General features: G+C 39.0%; 1 protein-coding gene across 1 annotated transcript in view; it reads right to left on the bottom strand.

The window, feature by feature from the left end:
* The window catches only part of CPQ (carboxypeptidase Q), a 162,778-nt gene that overhangs the window by 117,662 nt on the left and 28,739 nt on the right, over nucleotides 1-16,377 (bottom strand). Inside the window, exon 3 of the mRNA XM_074885026.1 lies at nucleotides 8,051-8,258. Within this exon, the coding sequence (XP_074741127.1) occupies nucleotides 8,051-8,258 (208 nt within the window). The remainder of the gene's footprint in view (nucleotides 1-8,050; nucleotides 8,259-16,377) is intronic.

Below are 16,377 nucleotides of genomic sequence, written 5' to 3'. Positions count from 1 at the left end.
GGGGAGAATCAGGTTCATCAGTTTTCCAGTTCCCTCAGAGATCAGTTCTAAAATACTTTGACCACAACTGCAATCTCCTCCCCACTGAAAGAAAATTACTCTTCAACACACACATTCACCACTTCACCCCGCATGCATAAAACTCACATGCTAGGGAGGAAAAAAAATACTTAAAAACCACAACAAGGCAATAATAAGAACAGGTGCTCTGTCACTGGAAGATGGTAATGAGCAAACAAAGTTTCTTGAGTAAATAAATGAAGGCATCAGACCCACATATAATATAGGCAAACTCTTTATTTTCAGTACTTCCAACAAGAGTTAGCTCTCTGGAAGTAAGAAGTGGTGGCACTGCTCATAATACTATGCACCAGGACCAAAGAACATAGTATTACAAGCAGTTAAGGAAAATTCCAGATACCAGCTTAGCACTGTCACATGAAATGGAAAAAAAAAAAGAAGGTAAATATAGTAATTTTTTTATTCAATAAATATAGAAATAGTTTACTTTTACACTTAGAGAAATGTCTTGTGCCCCAGACATCCTTTGAAAAACATTATTTCTGGAAACTTAACCCAGTAACTTTCTCCCTTCAAAACAGATCTTTCCCAGTGATTTTTCTTGACAAAAAGGCAATCTGGTTTAGCCATTTCTATCAAAAAGTTTTCAATAACACTATCTGATTTTATGTACACATCAGCATTAAGAAGACCTACTTTGCTGACATGCAGTAAGTATCCTTAAGTTTGTCTTCCTCGAATTACAGAAAGCCTTGTGCCTGTCCCTGTGCTCCCTCTTGGAATTGTCATCTGATAATCAAGAGCCACAGCCTGCACTGCTGAAGTGAATCTTCATATCACAGAGGGCACATCTCTGGCCACCACAATAGAAATTACACCATAAACAGTTTAAATTATTATACATATGATGTGACTTTCTTAAAGGTCTCACATGGTATGTCCATATTAGCCTTTTAGTTTGAATAAAGAATGAGCTTTTGAAGTGAACCTCCCCAAATCCTTGCTCCTCAATCACCAAGCAGTCTCTGAGCACCAGTGAACTAAACCAGAAGATGTGCTCAATAAGTCCACCTAGCATCAACTGCTAATACATGCCCAGTCTCAGCTGTTGCACCTCAATCTTTAATTGCAGCTTTATTTAAAAAAAAAAAAAAAGTGATTTTTACTTTACTTACATCATCAGATGGGAAAACTCCATTGCAGCACAAGTATTTTTGTTTTGAAAGATCCAAAAATGATTTGCAATTAGAAGAGGGAAAAGTTTGGACAACTAGTAAAATATTTTCCCTAATCCCAAGAGAACAAGACACAAGATTATTTCATTAACTAAAAAACAAGGAAGCAGATTTACAGATGGACTAAAATACATCCCACCTCTGCAGACTTGAGAGCCCAAGGCTAGCTTAATTAGAAGCAAACAAAAAATTGAGAGGACTGAACAGAACTGCAGGAAATTAACTCACATACCACATGCGCTAACAGGCCAAAAGCCAAAGTAACTGAAAATTCCTGAACTGACAGAGCACTTGTAGAGGAGGACCAAAATTCAAATGCACCCAGGGCACTGGCAGCTCATGGACACTAAGCTTGTACACATGGCCAGAGACGTTATGTGTCGGCTTCTCTCCAGCTATGCATCCTGTGAGCATCAGCCAGGATGGCCCCTGAACATGGACAGATATGCCACTGAGGCTGCACAGCTTCAGGAGCCTAGAAAATCACATAGTCACCAGGGTGGTACAGGCAGGTCAGAAAAAGCTGCATATGAGTGCTGGGAGAAAAGAGGGAAGTGAAGCAAAAACTTACAAAAACTAATTATACAAAAACTCCTACTCTATTTTGTACATATAAACCAATTTCATTCATTTCCTTTCAATGGGTGCCAGAGGCAGCGAACAATCTTAGTTAGATGCCTGAGGAATGCTAATTTTTTTTAGTTGAGCAGCAATCTGGATGACCAGTCCCATGCTACAACAGATGGTGTTACTGAAGAAAAAACGATGACAAACCCAACTCCTCCTTTGTTCTAACATAGGCTCGCTTGTTCACAGCAATTGTTTTGTTTATTAAATAACCAAAATGAAAGAAGACAGTAAAAATAAAGCTGTTAGATGAAGAGCTCCTGAAATTATTTTAGGATGTAGGTTAAGTTTTAGAAATTTAGACACAGGTCAAGATTTTTTGGCTGCAAATAATAGTCAGTGATCCAGGACATTTAATGGGCAAGAAGGGCAGCTTTCTAGGGCAAAGTGACCTGTCTTAGCCACTTGACTCCCAGCTTATGATACATGGAAGGGAATACAGGTCTGCTTAGCTAGACCACAAGCACACAGAGCAATAGAGACTATCAGAGATCTGACCTACAGCTCATGAGCAGGCTGGGTTCAGGTCATGTCAAGTCCTGTATTAACAGACAACTGCCCGCCCTCACACTCACAAAGTCTTAGCCAGCACTTACCAGCTGAAATACAATCCCACACAGACACAACACTGCTCCCCCACTATGGACAGCAGAAGGGGTCATAAGAAAAAAAAGACTTCTAAGACGGTAGCAAAAAATTAGGTATACTGGCATTCATTGTGGAAGGAGAGGCAGAACAGGAGGGAAAGGAGCCTTCAGGGATCACGACACAACCAGAGGATACAGTATTTCAACGATAAAACATCAGTTTTAAAGGCCAGATGTACTTCTTTGCTAGAAAAAAACAAATAAAAGCAAAACAAATCCTACCAAAACTACTGTACCATCCCAGATTTCAGAAAACTTGGCAGAATGAGCAGAAGTTGAGTATCTCTGCCACTACTGATGTGAATAAGCCCTTATTTTCCTTAGACATGGAGTTTTAGGGAAAGGAGAAAGCTCCCCTTAGCAGGCAAGTCTCACATCTGGAACCGAAGGCAGCAGACCAAGCATTAGAAAGAGGTGATGTGGTAAGAAATCAGGTGTGCTAGCACCTGAGAACTGGAAAATGACACTAACTCACATACATTGTCAGTAAGATTGAGAAGGGAATGAATTGTTTACAAAGCAGTGAAGAATAAAAGAGAAAACAGGAGAGGAAAAGAAAATGCATTTGAGAGTACAATGTATATACAAAAAGGTATACATGACTCTAAATGGTAGAAGAAAATAAATCAAGTGAGGACACAAAAAGGGGAAATTAAGATAAACAAAAAGCACGGTTTTCAAATTCACATATATTACATGAAATGATATTTCAAGCCCTGGCATGCCTGCACTTAATTGTGTCCTATGCATCTGCTCAGGCTATCCATGCAACCTCTCCCATAAATCTTGAGTTGCACCCTGCCACTCGTGAATTCAGCTCTCATCCAGACACAGCTTTTGCTTAGTTACTAGAGCTTCACAAGCAGACATTGTGTCTTGGCCACCTGTAGCCTGAAGAAGGGGAGAGAAACTGAAGGAAATTACTTACTTCAGAAAAGTATAAGATGCTGAATTCAGTCCAAAAAGAGAAAAACTTGACCAAGTATGTGTCCTTGTTAACAGCCTCCAGACTGGGTCAAAGCACTCCTTGGCCTATTGTGGCCTTGCAATATGTTCCCTGTTGGTTTTCTTATATACTGTTCTGCAGCATTTAAAAAAAATAATAATTGGGCTCTTGGCATTCATCTCTGAGAATTCTGGGGAACATTCTGAGTTCTTGAAAAACACTTGATTTTGCTCCTTTCTAGAGCCCTTAAAGGGATTATTATTACAAGACAGAGTGTTACGACTTTATCTGTGGTTCTTGAGGAACAGAAGGACTTATAGTTTTAGACTGATAAGGGTACCTTCACCACAGGATAAATACTGGACCATTTCAATAGCTAAAGGATACCTTTTATCTATAAAATGTTCTAAAAACGTACAGCTAGGAAGCAAAAAACCAGACTTATGGGTAGCTTATTACAACCACATTTTTAACCATGCCTTGTAAATTGAGTATTTTTCCTGTAAAAACATCCACTACACACTGGGAAATACTCATCAGTTTATTATACACAACAGTAAGTGTATGTATTACTTTAAATTGTACAAGACCATTAATCACAGCACAGTCAAGTTATTAAAGCTAAAAGTCAACATCTGGATTTCTCCAAAAAGCAAAATACTATGGATACTGTTGACTGATTACAGTAATATGTGTTATTTGAGAAGGTTCATTAAAAATAGTTCTGTTACTCTTAACTCCTAATATCCATGTTTAAATGTTTTCACCATCAAATTGCCAGTGCTTCAGGAAATTGTTACTGGGAAGAAGGTTGTCATAAACACACCATTTGGGAGGGAGGGCAGGGAAAATTACCTACCTGTTATAATGACTTTCTTCTAAGTAACAAAACCCACTCTTACATGATATCTGTAAAGTAGCAAGAGAATTATTCGACTCTGACACAACATGGGGACAATGTCGCAAGACACAACATGGTAATATGCCACCAACATGGTAATACCAACCATGTAACTACTGTCATCTCTTCACAGGCCAAGGGAGATACTTTTGCTAATTTTATTTCCTTTTCACTTACCATTTCTGTCCTAAATAAATGAATCCACTCCTTGAAACTCAACAACAAATCCTTCAAGCCCTTCACTGTCAGTGATGAATTGGCATGAGCCCTAATATAAACACAGCAATGAGTTTTCCTGCATATATCCAAGTCCATCCCTTCTTGCCCTCATTCAGAGTTGGGATGCCTGAGTCCCCAAGCAGTTTCATTCACTCTATAGCTATGCTACCAAACCTTAAAGAAAATAAACTGCCCACATAACCCCTACTCAAAGGTTCCCTTCACACTTTTTGCCCTTGACAATGTGGCAGCCGCTTGCCATCTCTGGAACAAGAAACAGCCACCAAGCTGTCAGCAAGAGAACACTGATTTAATTAATGTTGTGACTTTACCAATTCTGTCTTGTCAGTAAGATTTAATAATCAGCCCTAATAATCCTAAAATGTTAATCTACTAGAAAGTACCTTGTTTTAACCTATTAATATTATTCACGTTGCAAGATCACTGAGAAATCACACCACAAAGTGGCTTCCATTGTTCCAGCCATCTTAATTCATTGCAAACAGCATAAGCAAATAACAATAAGCGACCTCCTGTCCAAAAAGGGGTTGAAATCTTAAAAAAAAAGAACACCAACAAACAACACCAAAGCTGATCAATTTAGGGAAAATTGTGGTGTTCCACCCTTCATTCACCTGAGGAAAGCGGGATAGTGCAGTATCACGAGGAGGATACTTTCTTCTAAGATGTTTCCAGAATGTTTTGGAGAACTGGCACAATCCCATTAGCAGTTATTCATATTATAGGTGCACATGTAAACACACAGGCCCAAGAAGTAAAGGTTCTGGTCAACAAAGCAGCAGTATACAAGTTACAAGAATGCAAGACTTTCTTTCACAACACTTAGAAGTCTTTTATCGACTTTTTACCTTTCATCTCTCACCCTTCTAACATGCTATTCCCTGCAACAATGCAGTATTTCCCATCAGTCAATCAAAAAGGCAAACAACTTGAACAAACAGTGCCCCAGACACTGATTGAAAAGAAGCACCATGGAGTCCATCCAGCACAGGACATGTGTAGGACAGACAAGGAGACACACGGATGGTGATTAAGAGAAAACTAGGAGAAGGCATGGAGATAAGAAAATCCCCCCTGCCTACAGCAATACCTATTTTCTGTTAGAAACAAGACAAACAGATCTAGGCATCATGGAGCGGCTAAAGTGCAGACTGGACCTGAATACCTGGATTCCTGAAAAAATTGATTAACCAATCCCTCCCACACCCAAAAAAACCCTAAGTGAAGGTAAACAAAGACAGGACAGAAAGTACATTTAATGAAAAAATGCTTCCTGGCAGCATCTAAATTTGAAATTGCTTTTGGGAATGACACCTCAGCTCCCAACCTCAATTAAGGATTCAGTACTTCTAAACAAACATGCATTTGGCACCTCTTTCTCCACTCTTTTCATTCAATTCTGAAATAGCTGTAATGCTAGTACCCAGACCTAATAATCAGGCTTTACTACCTTCAGTCTTCACCTCTATTCCTCATCTCTAAATTTTCCATTACATGTTAAAATGCACTTCCATAAATAGTCTGGCAAACAGAAGACACAGAGTCACTTTCAAATGAACACCTCTGCAGGGCACCAGAACTGAGGACGGGATAGACAGTCTTCTGGTCTTCAGATAATCACCAGATTACAAATTGCAATAGTCTTATTTGGTATCATCAGAGAATATTTTGAAACCATATAATTTTTCATAAACCTGTTTTTGAAATATATTCTACTATCTGTTCATTATTATCAACTTCATTAGAAAATTATATGTATTGGAAAATATATCATAAACATCACATTTGTTGGGCATCAAGAAATATACTAGGATAGTTTGGATATTATCTGAGTTCAGAGTACTTTATTTTTGAGAAAGCATTTTAAACAGGTAATGTTGGCTTCCTAAGGGGAATACGGAGCATATAAAAATGCAATCAAGCAACTACACTGGCAGCAGAGCTGTCTTCTGCACATGATCCAATACAGTTACTTGGCATTACTGCATGTCTCAGACTTTCTGAAGCATCACAAATGGTGATGCTTGCACACTTCCCATACTGCTGAGATGTGACCACTTGTGTTCTGTCAGAAATGGTGGAATCAAGCATGCTTCCAAGTGCCTGTCCCAGCCATTTCCCAGTTCCAGCCTCAAGTAAGACCCAAAGCCTTATTGTCCCTTCCCACCTACCAGCCTAGACTTATGTAGAAAGAAAACCTAGGAGCAGAGATCAAAAAGAAACCATAGTGTTATCTAAACAGAGCACAATTCCAGTTTATGATGTGGCACACATTCAGGGTCCAGTTAGCTACTGCCGATAACTCTGTGGCTAAAGAGTTACTGGGCAACTAGGGGGAGGAATAAATGACCTGTACATGTATTTGCCAAACCCCCCCCCCCCCCAATGTTACAAAATACAGCACCTCTTGGATAAACTGCATGTCTTCCTTCTATGCAGTTTCATTAACACAGCTGTACAGTTTAAGCAGTCAAGCTTTGTGTCTGGCATCACTTAAAATCCCTGCCATTCCCGCTCAGGCTGCAGCTCAGGTTCAGGAGGGTGGGCAGGGAGATGGGTCTGTCCTGCCTGCAGTCTTCAGCCCAGCTCTGCTGTCTGAGCCTGCATGACCCCAACTCTCACTGCAGCTAGCAGGCTACTACGCGAAGTTCACTGCAGGCATTAAGCTCACCAATAACTGCGTCACCCTTTTACCTTATGGCTGGACTCAACTTTATTTCCTCTCTATGCCTCAACTAGTCTTTTTCACAATAGATGAGGATTTTAAGTGTAAGCTTTCAGAGTTGAAAAAAATGACCAGATAAAATAACTACTTCTATTACCAATCAGAAAACTAAAAAAAGCTCATTTCAACAATGTAACACTATATATGATAAATAACATATTAAGACATCTAAAAATACTTAGATTTTTTAAAAAAACATTATTTCAACTGACCTTGCTTAAAAAGCAGCATGAGAATTACAAACCTTACTGCTAAAGTGTTCTAAATTATTATGTTCAAAGCAGGCTATTCCTTCATCTAGTACAAGTCAGTCTCACGCTAGGAAAATGACCAATACAATAAAAACTGCACATTTATATTCTAGACAAATATATAGAATAACCAGTTCATATCATCACTGACAGTCTGGTACATGTCGTCATCAAAGACATTTGATTTTGTTGATCTCAGATTATTTATGGCAGCCTTGAGAATGCAGGAAGTTCTTCAAAACAAATATCATACAGAATTTGGATCAGTAACAAAATATGAAAACATTTTGAAAAAATGACAAAGCACAAGGGAAAAAAACTATTATGCAGCCAATACTTTCAAAACCGAACACCCACTTGTAACTGGCAATGTTTAAGTCATAGAGACAAAAATGCTTGCCCAGAAATGACATATGAACTGAAGGCTAAAATGTGAGAAAAAGAGAAAAATGCTTACCTATGAATAGAAAAAGAAGCGATGGATCTAATGAGGGATGCCACTGCTCCAACCTTAGCAGCTTCCACTGCTCCCTGTGATCTGTATTGCACAGTTTCACCATAACTGGTGAAAGGTTCATTGTAGACAACAATCTTCCCCTTGGCCTCCTGAGCTCTTTTGTGCAGTTCATCAAAAGAGGCTACCACTATAACTTCTGCTGTAATTCCTGAAAGAAAGTATTACAAGTGTCTTTAACATCGCTTTCCTATAACTCTCCTATAGCCAGTTTTAACAGACAAGCATGGATTGTGAATACAGGAAATCAGATTTAACTTCTTAATGGCAAAGGAAGACTATGTGGAATGCTTCATCAGGGACTGGTACTAAAGAGCTATAATAGCACTCTGAACCAAGTACACACAGTTCTGCAAACCATGCTATCAGGTTGGTATTCAAACATAAGTTGAAGGGCAAGAAGGATACACAGGGGGAATTCTGTCCTCTGCATGTGCTTTAATGCCTCACTGCAATCATTTATAGTACAAAAACATTTGCAAAATCTGCCTATGGGATTAATAAAAAAAGATAGTAGTCTTTTCATGGAACTGTTTTGATGTGTTGCTAAACAACTTCTCTTAACATAAGACAAGTGGAAGCACGTATTCTTAGACTGAAACACAAAATTATTTAATCCATAAATGAAATTAAAGCTCTGCAGTTTGAACAAATGTTACAGTATGCTTATGAATTTTAAAAAATCTTCATATTTAATTCAGGAGAATACCACAGTTCTACTGGATCTCCTTCTGCGCGTTTTCCCAGGAACCCATCTTTCCCAGTTATGATACAGAGAACACAGGCAGGTACTTCTGCAAAACTATTCACATGTGGTAAGTTATATCCCACCAAGCTCTTTGTTTTTAATAGTTGGAATAGTTTTGAATAGCTATATTATCTTGCTTGAAAAAATACAGGATTTTATAGATAAGTTGTTTTTCCCAAAGCCAGAGAATCCTTCTAACTTTTTAGAATATTAATTGAGGAACTATATTTCATAGCATTTAAGAAGTAATTCATTAAAATGACCACTATGCTTAAAATGCAATTTTGTTGATTGGTTACAGAGATAAGCAGAAACTGCTTAACAATGTGGGCTGGTACTTTTCTTCTAAATATAGAAGAAGTAATGGATGCCTAAAATTTTAGTGTTGTACGTTTCACCTAAAAGCCACAAAATATGTCAGTGAAAACTAAAACTAATAACAAATGTCTAGCAAGAATTTGTCAAACTATCATGTTTTTAAGAAGAAATAGTTTCTCCTTTGAAGTCTTTTTTTTTTTTTTTTGTGATGTAAGAATTATTTGGAGAAGATTTCAAAGGCTTATATCTGAGACTGTAATACATGAGAAGAACTGATAGAAAAATAGGAAGATCACCTCTTCCAGCACCTGTGTATCCAGGCTCATGGCTTCTTTAAGATCAAACTATAATACACTTCAAAACCTTAAAGAAACTATTTCACACAAAAAAGTTTCGTTTCTTAACAGTGCACCACTAAGAGGGCAAGAGACATCTACTGCTACAGCAAAAGCCTGTAAGTTTTAGCTACAGGACTAACCTAGCATGAGAGGTGTAAAAATTTTAACTGAATAACTGTTCAGATTCTTAGCTTTACAAAAAGAGGCACAAAGAGACAAACCAGAGAATCACCTTCAAATTTTACTAGTTGTTGTTGGCAGGTAGGAGAGCGTGCTAACAGACTCCAGCTGCTTCTAATGAACTGCAGCTAAGGAGCATCCCCGCAACAGGATCATTCTGGGTATGGAACTGTGCCACTGGAAATAAAGCCAGGTATCTGAAAAATTTTGTTTTCCGCAAGAAAAGTCATGGTTTCAGTAAGTTGATACTGCAATCCATATCTCATATTAGCTCTCCCCAATGCCCCACTTGGATCATGCAGCAGGCACTGGAAGGGCACACGTTGTATTAGTGATTGTTTGTCAAGGGAAGCAAGGAGTGTAACTCTTCTTGACTTTACTGCATTAATGAATAAACACCAACTCTGGATGGTTTTTAAAGAATGCTACAGACAGCTAGTAACTATCTATAATCCCTAAGAAATATCACGGAGAAGTACTTTTATGGCCCTCTGTAGACAACAGGCATCAGAAGTTTGTACAGTGAGCTTTGTGGGAATTAAAGCTAAGGGAAAGAACACAGAGCTGCAAACTCCAGCTCAGTATCTCTACTTTTGAATGTTCCCAAAGCTAAATAAAGCCATCCTTTTACAAAACAAAACAGAGGTTCTCCCTGCAATTTTAACCTAATGACAGCACAGTATACATAAAGCATTGATTACAGTGCTTTCCGTAACAAAGTAGAACTTCACTCTTGGGTAACTTCTGACTAATTCAATGACTCATTTGAATTTTAGTCCCACTTTATACCATTTCTACAAACTACCCTAAGATCTCCTGTGCAAAAGGGAGAAATGAAACAAAAAAACCCAACAGTTTATCAGTTTAAGGGGAATGAGTTATTCCTTTTAAAAATGGGAAATGCCTCACCTTACTGAGCCTTTAAGCAAATTAACAAAACTGCACCCCTAGCATCTCCTACCAATCCAGTGCCTCCTGGCTCTGCTTCCCATGTCGAAAGCAATTCTATATCTTTCTTACTCCTATCGTTATCTGATCCAGAGCTTGTCTGTGTGTTATTGAACAGAGTCTTCAGAAAACCCATGTAAGGAGGGAGCCGGATTGCCTGCTTACTTAAGCAAGATGTAAAGATTACAACCCACACAGTCCAAAAGATGAATACAGAGCATTCGGGAAATTAGCTAAGTAAAGGGCTTGAAGTGTAGAAGACAGAATTATGACATGATAAACTTAGCTGAAGCTGAAGACTATCTGTTCTCACCATGTGAAATATTATAGATATTGTTGGATTGGGCCAGTAAGCAAGAGAATCTATGTAGTACCATGGGTTTCCTCTCATTTCTCAAATTAAACAGCAAATTGTACCCTGTCATTTCTGAGAATTAAGGTATAGGAAGGGTGTTAATGGTGGAAACAAGCAGGCAACTTTCAATTACCAAAAAAAAAAATATGTATTACAAAGTCCTCTGTACCCAGAAATGTACATTTCTATCTAAACACTTGGATATGCCACAGCTGTGATGATCACACTGTCAGTTGAAATAAATCACGTGGTACGCATTAGCAAAGTCTACAATCCGTCACAGGTAGAAGGCAAGACTGATTAGTCACTCTTTATTAGCTACAGAAAGTCCAGGTTTTTATATATATATAAAAGCACCTGTAAATCAGCTGTCTGCAACATTGCCATACATCAGAAGTCTGATTCTTGGCATGAACAATTCTGTCTGGAGAGTCACCTCATAGCACCTGCTTACCTGCCAGCAATCATGCCAGAAGATTAGTTCGAAGGGAATTCCTCACAAGATAACTTATTCTCTCCAAGTTTAAAAGCAGTGAATATTTAAGCCATTTTAGTATCTGGAGCTATGCATCTGTTTGTATTAGGAACAGGTTTCAGAGAAGAGTAATTAAAAAAAGGAAAATCCACCTTATTATCAGATTTTAAAAACTGATGAATCTCTATTAAAACATCAAGGAAACTTCATACAGAATACTGTTGCTATTCTTGACCACACCAGGGCAAGACATGGCAAGGCTATACCACATCAAGTATCAGGAATTCCTGAGATTTGGGAACCCAGTCTCTATTGTTTTTTATTTATTACTATACTAGAAACACTCAACTCACAAACACACAGAAATTCAACCTTGTTAGTTACAATCAACTGCTGTATTAAAAGAAGAATTTAGCAAAGCCAGAAGAAAATATCATTTGCATACTGTTTAATCATACTGGATACTAATTTCCTCATTACCCAATTATGGTCTTACTCTTTTCTTTTTGTCCCCCAGTGTCATTTTTGTCATCCAGTTAACAGCAACAGTCCCTTGGAGATCTAGTTAGAAAGCCAAATGCAGTCATCATTAATTTGACAATTTTTTTCAATAACAGGAAGCGAACAACTCACTCCTATGTACCTTCCAAACTTCATTTACTTCACACTGTGTGAACATAAGAATTATGATTTCTCTTACAAATAACACTATGGAACAGCAATGTTGCTGATCCACATGCACTGCAGCTGCCACTGTCAAATAAATAATCCAATGGGCAAGGCAATTTTTGCTTAAAACCACTGAAATTTGGTATTTTTAGGCCTAGACAAAACAAAGCTGGAAACTACATCGACTAAGTCTCCGCTAGACTTCCCTGTGAGTTATATATTTAAAATTTTTGCATCCTAAGCATAAAATAGTGCCTGAAATATCAACACAAAAATTCAACAACACATCTAATTGTTCTGGTACTGGTGAAGATTTTGAAACTGAGGAAGAACATATCTGAAACATGTCCTGGCCTCTGCAGTCATGAGAGCAAGAGGGAGACAGAGTGCTACCTCCCCATTCATCAGAACCAGGCATCAGGACACCAGGACCAGGAAATCAAGGCACTTCTTCATGGTAGGAAGAAGACAAAGAAAGAGTATGAGCAGCAGCACACCACAAGAGCAGCACACGAAGCCTTGAAGTCTACCTGATGATTGCAGCTCTGCTTCACAGAGCAGTGACATAAGACCACACTCGTTTCTTGTCTACTGGATGGCTGCCATTTCTCAGATTTCTCCATTTCCATCTCAGCTCTCCCACAAAGCTAATTTAGCCTGGAAGCTGCTGCATCAAGGTATACCGTATACCGTGCTGACCCTAAGCACATGCAGGTGGCAGCCCCACACTTTTCTGACCTTAGCCTGGCTAATCCAGTTGTCCTCCAGACCTGACCATCTCCCCAGGATTGAAGTACCATGGCCGTGCTTCTTTCAGAAAAGGCCCACACGCACACTGTCTTGTGCCTATCTGCAATGTAGCTTCTTTCACAGAGTTACAGAGAAGTTCTTTTGCATGCATCACTGGAAAGAGCTGCACATACAAAGTTACAGTGTAGCAGCTAGGATGTGCAGTTCTGTAAAAATGGCAGTCTTGGATCCTGATGCCACATCACCCTGCACAGACCTGGAGCTTGTGCCAGGATCAATACTCCTGGATGAGGATGTAAGAAGATGAAGCACACAACAGTGAAAAAGTAGATATATATGTCTGGAGATAGGGAAGAATGGTAGTTGTTGGGGCAGGTCAAAGAAAAGAAGGTTTTGGGGAGTAGAGAGAAAAGGCAAATATATTCTTAAAAGCTAAGTAAAATTAGGGACCTGGCATTATATCCTATTTAGATTCAGCATCCTCTAAAATCAGCCCAGAAAACATTTTTCCCTTCAACTTCTTACCTCTTTTAAAAACATGTCACTTTTTAGCTCTCTCCAGGAATTAATTCAGCTTTCCCCCAATGCCCCATGTAATTCAACAAGATTTTCAGAAAAACAAACCCAAATTCTGGGTCCATAATGAACTCATCAAATTAAGACTTAGTGTCAGGCTGAAGCAAATGAAAGATTCATATCATCACTTATTTTTTTTCTCCCTCAAAAATTATTAGCATGTACAGAAAATTTAAAATCCTTTAACACCTAGAAACACATTTGCTCTATAAACACATATCAATATGTATTGATATAAGAATTATAATATGAAGAAAAGGTTAAATATTTTAGGGGAACTGTGAAACGAAGAAGAGGGCTTTTATCAGGAAGAAAGATTCTGTAAACTCTGAATATACTTCTGGAAAATGTGACCTCACCTACTCTCTGGAACAGCAAAGAGAATTACTTCATGAAACTAAAATTACATAGGAGAGTTATCCAAAAGGATATGAAGCTACTCAGCTCTGATGCACAGCACAGAGACTAAACATATTACTCTGTTCTTTAAGAAGAACACAGAGAAAAATAAACACTATATAATAGTTACATTTTTGACAAATATGACTTACAATTTCCAGCAAGTACCGGATCTCATTAGAACAGTTTGGTTTCAAAAACATGTAGCTTACTGTGCAGCAGTAAATCTTTGCAGCAAGGGGGCTGGACCCAACACCCTGCATGAAGTCTTGGATGCCAAAAGAGCAGGGCAACAGGTCTGGTTCTCCCAGAAGCAGCCCTGCACAGGGCACAGTCTCGCAATGCAATGTCTGGGAAGAATCAGGCACCCAAGAACAGGATCCAGAAAAAACAGTTTTGGAGCACACAGGTGCCCAAGGTAGGAAGTACCAAGGGCAACCACTCCCTTCTTATCAAGATGCCAGTCACTGCAGGCTGTCCCCCAGGAGGGAAGGTGACAGTGCCACCCTGCTGTGCACGCATTTCCCATGCATGCAGAAAACCTTGCTCAAATCCTGCCTCTGTTAGTGTGAGGCGGGAGCATCTGCTGGGCTTACCATCCTTGAGGTAACCACCTTCAACTCAGCAACACTGAAAAGGGCCAGGAATTGAAAATTCAATGTTTAGCCATTGCCAATCTGTACAGTTCACTCGAATGTTCATTAAAGCAGTGACTGGAACCCATGTCCTTCCCAGACAGCATGTCCACCCCAAAGCCACACAGCTACTCCTACTCTCTAAATCTTTGAAATGCCACTGCACTAACTTTTGGCCCAGATGCTGGGCCACTGAACACCACAGTGTCTGAAGTCCTTCATGGACGTCATCTTTTACATTCCAAGAAAAACAGTAGCATAATTATCTTACCACAAGCAGTGTTGCTCTAAGTAATAATAAACAATACAGGCATCCAATACTGAGGCTCATGGTCTCGAGATGTGAATCAATAGCTCCTCACACGTAGAAAAAGAGGGATCCAGTGAAGACAGGAGGGCGGCTTTGCCGTGCACTCTGCTCTCATGCCTATGACTCTCTCCATCCCCTGTTCTCAGCACTGAACCTCTCATCAAAGGGGGTACCCAAGTCCCTCCAGAAGGATATCCTTCTCTCCCAGTAGGTCAGCATCCAAGATGCTAGCAACTCAAGGGTAAATCCTCTGGTACACATTAAAATTAACTTTTTTGTTGGCCTTTTGTTAATTTAGCTGAATTCCCTAACCCACTTCACCACTGAGAAATAAAAAAGAAGGGTCAGAAATGGGGAGAAATACATCAGTCAAGACTGGGGCCAGACCACTTCTTTCAGCAGCATCCCTGGCTTAAACAGCCTGTGAGCCTATAGCAACAGTACACACCTTCAACAGCTTCAAGACACATATTATCCCCATTCTATAAATAACAGGCTAGAACTATTTTCATATTATCTAAGTGACAAAACTCCCACCACCTTCTATAAGAGCAGGACTGGACCAAATGTTGTTGACAGTTAAACAAAAAAATCCACAACTTCAACACAAAAACTAGTAAAAAGTCTGCCAATACATCTTCTTCATATTTATATTATTTCAGTTTTGCTGCAACAAAAAGTACACAGAAACCAGAGACTGTTCCTTTTTTAAGGAGGCATTTCAGACAGGCTGCATTCTGGGGTTGGTTTTACTTGTCAGTATTTTTTTAAAATGAAAGGGCAGGGTCACCCATCAGGAAAAAAAAAAAAAAAGGCATTTTAAAACACATGCAAAAAATACGAATTCTTTGATACTTTATGGTCAAACATCTGCTAAACTACTACTTTCTTTCAATTATGGGATTCTCAAAGCAACAATTATATCTATTTTCCTCAGAATTTGGGGGATATAATCAGTACTACCAGAAATCAACACAGCCTCTCTACATATATATCCGTATGTTTTGCCAGTGTTGAAACACTGGAAATGAGACAAGGACATTGACTAAATATGGTTAACCTCCAGTTTGTCAGCTCCCTAAACGGAGCACTTTCTAACATTCAATCCTGTTTGTTACCTAGGAATACATTTCTTCAAGGTGGTGACCATTTTCAATCTCTGCTGACTTCTGGAAATCCAGGCCACTTTGTGTTTCAAGTTTCTCCTCTCCCTGTCACTAAGACAGGCATGAAAGTAACTCCCTCCTTGTAAGGAGATCAAAGGAAGTGAAAACTTTCTCTTTGACACAAACCTTCAAATCTTGGGATACACTGAAAGGGAAAACTTTTTTGTCCTCTTCAATAAAAAAATCTAACCTTTTCTGTGCTGCCCCTTTTTGCTGTGTAGATCAGACTGAATCTGGAAGCTTGACATCCTGGCATATTGCCCAGTCCTAAAGAAGAATAGGGAAATGTGGATTTATCCATGAGATCACAAGGTACTGAAAAGCCTCCTGTACATAATCAGAACTGTTTCAACCCCAAGTAAGCCAACCAGCTCTATGCCAAATTCCTATTTGAGTCAACATG

The sequence above is a fragment of the Strix uralensis genome, chromosome 1 (assembly GCF_047716275.1).
Source record: "Strix uralensis isolate ZFMK-TIS-50842 chromosome 1, bStrUra1, whole genome shotgun sequence".
In the NCBI taxonomy this organism is placed as follows: Eukaryota; Metazoa; Chordata; class Aves; order Strigiformes; family Strigidae; genus Strix; species Strix uralensis.
The sequence above is the reverse complement of the archived record's forward strand: the minus strand, read 5'-3'. Positions and strand labels throughout refer to the sequence as shown.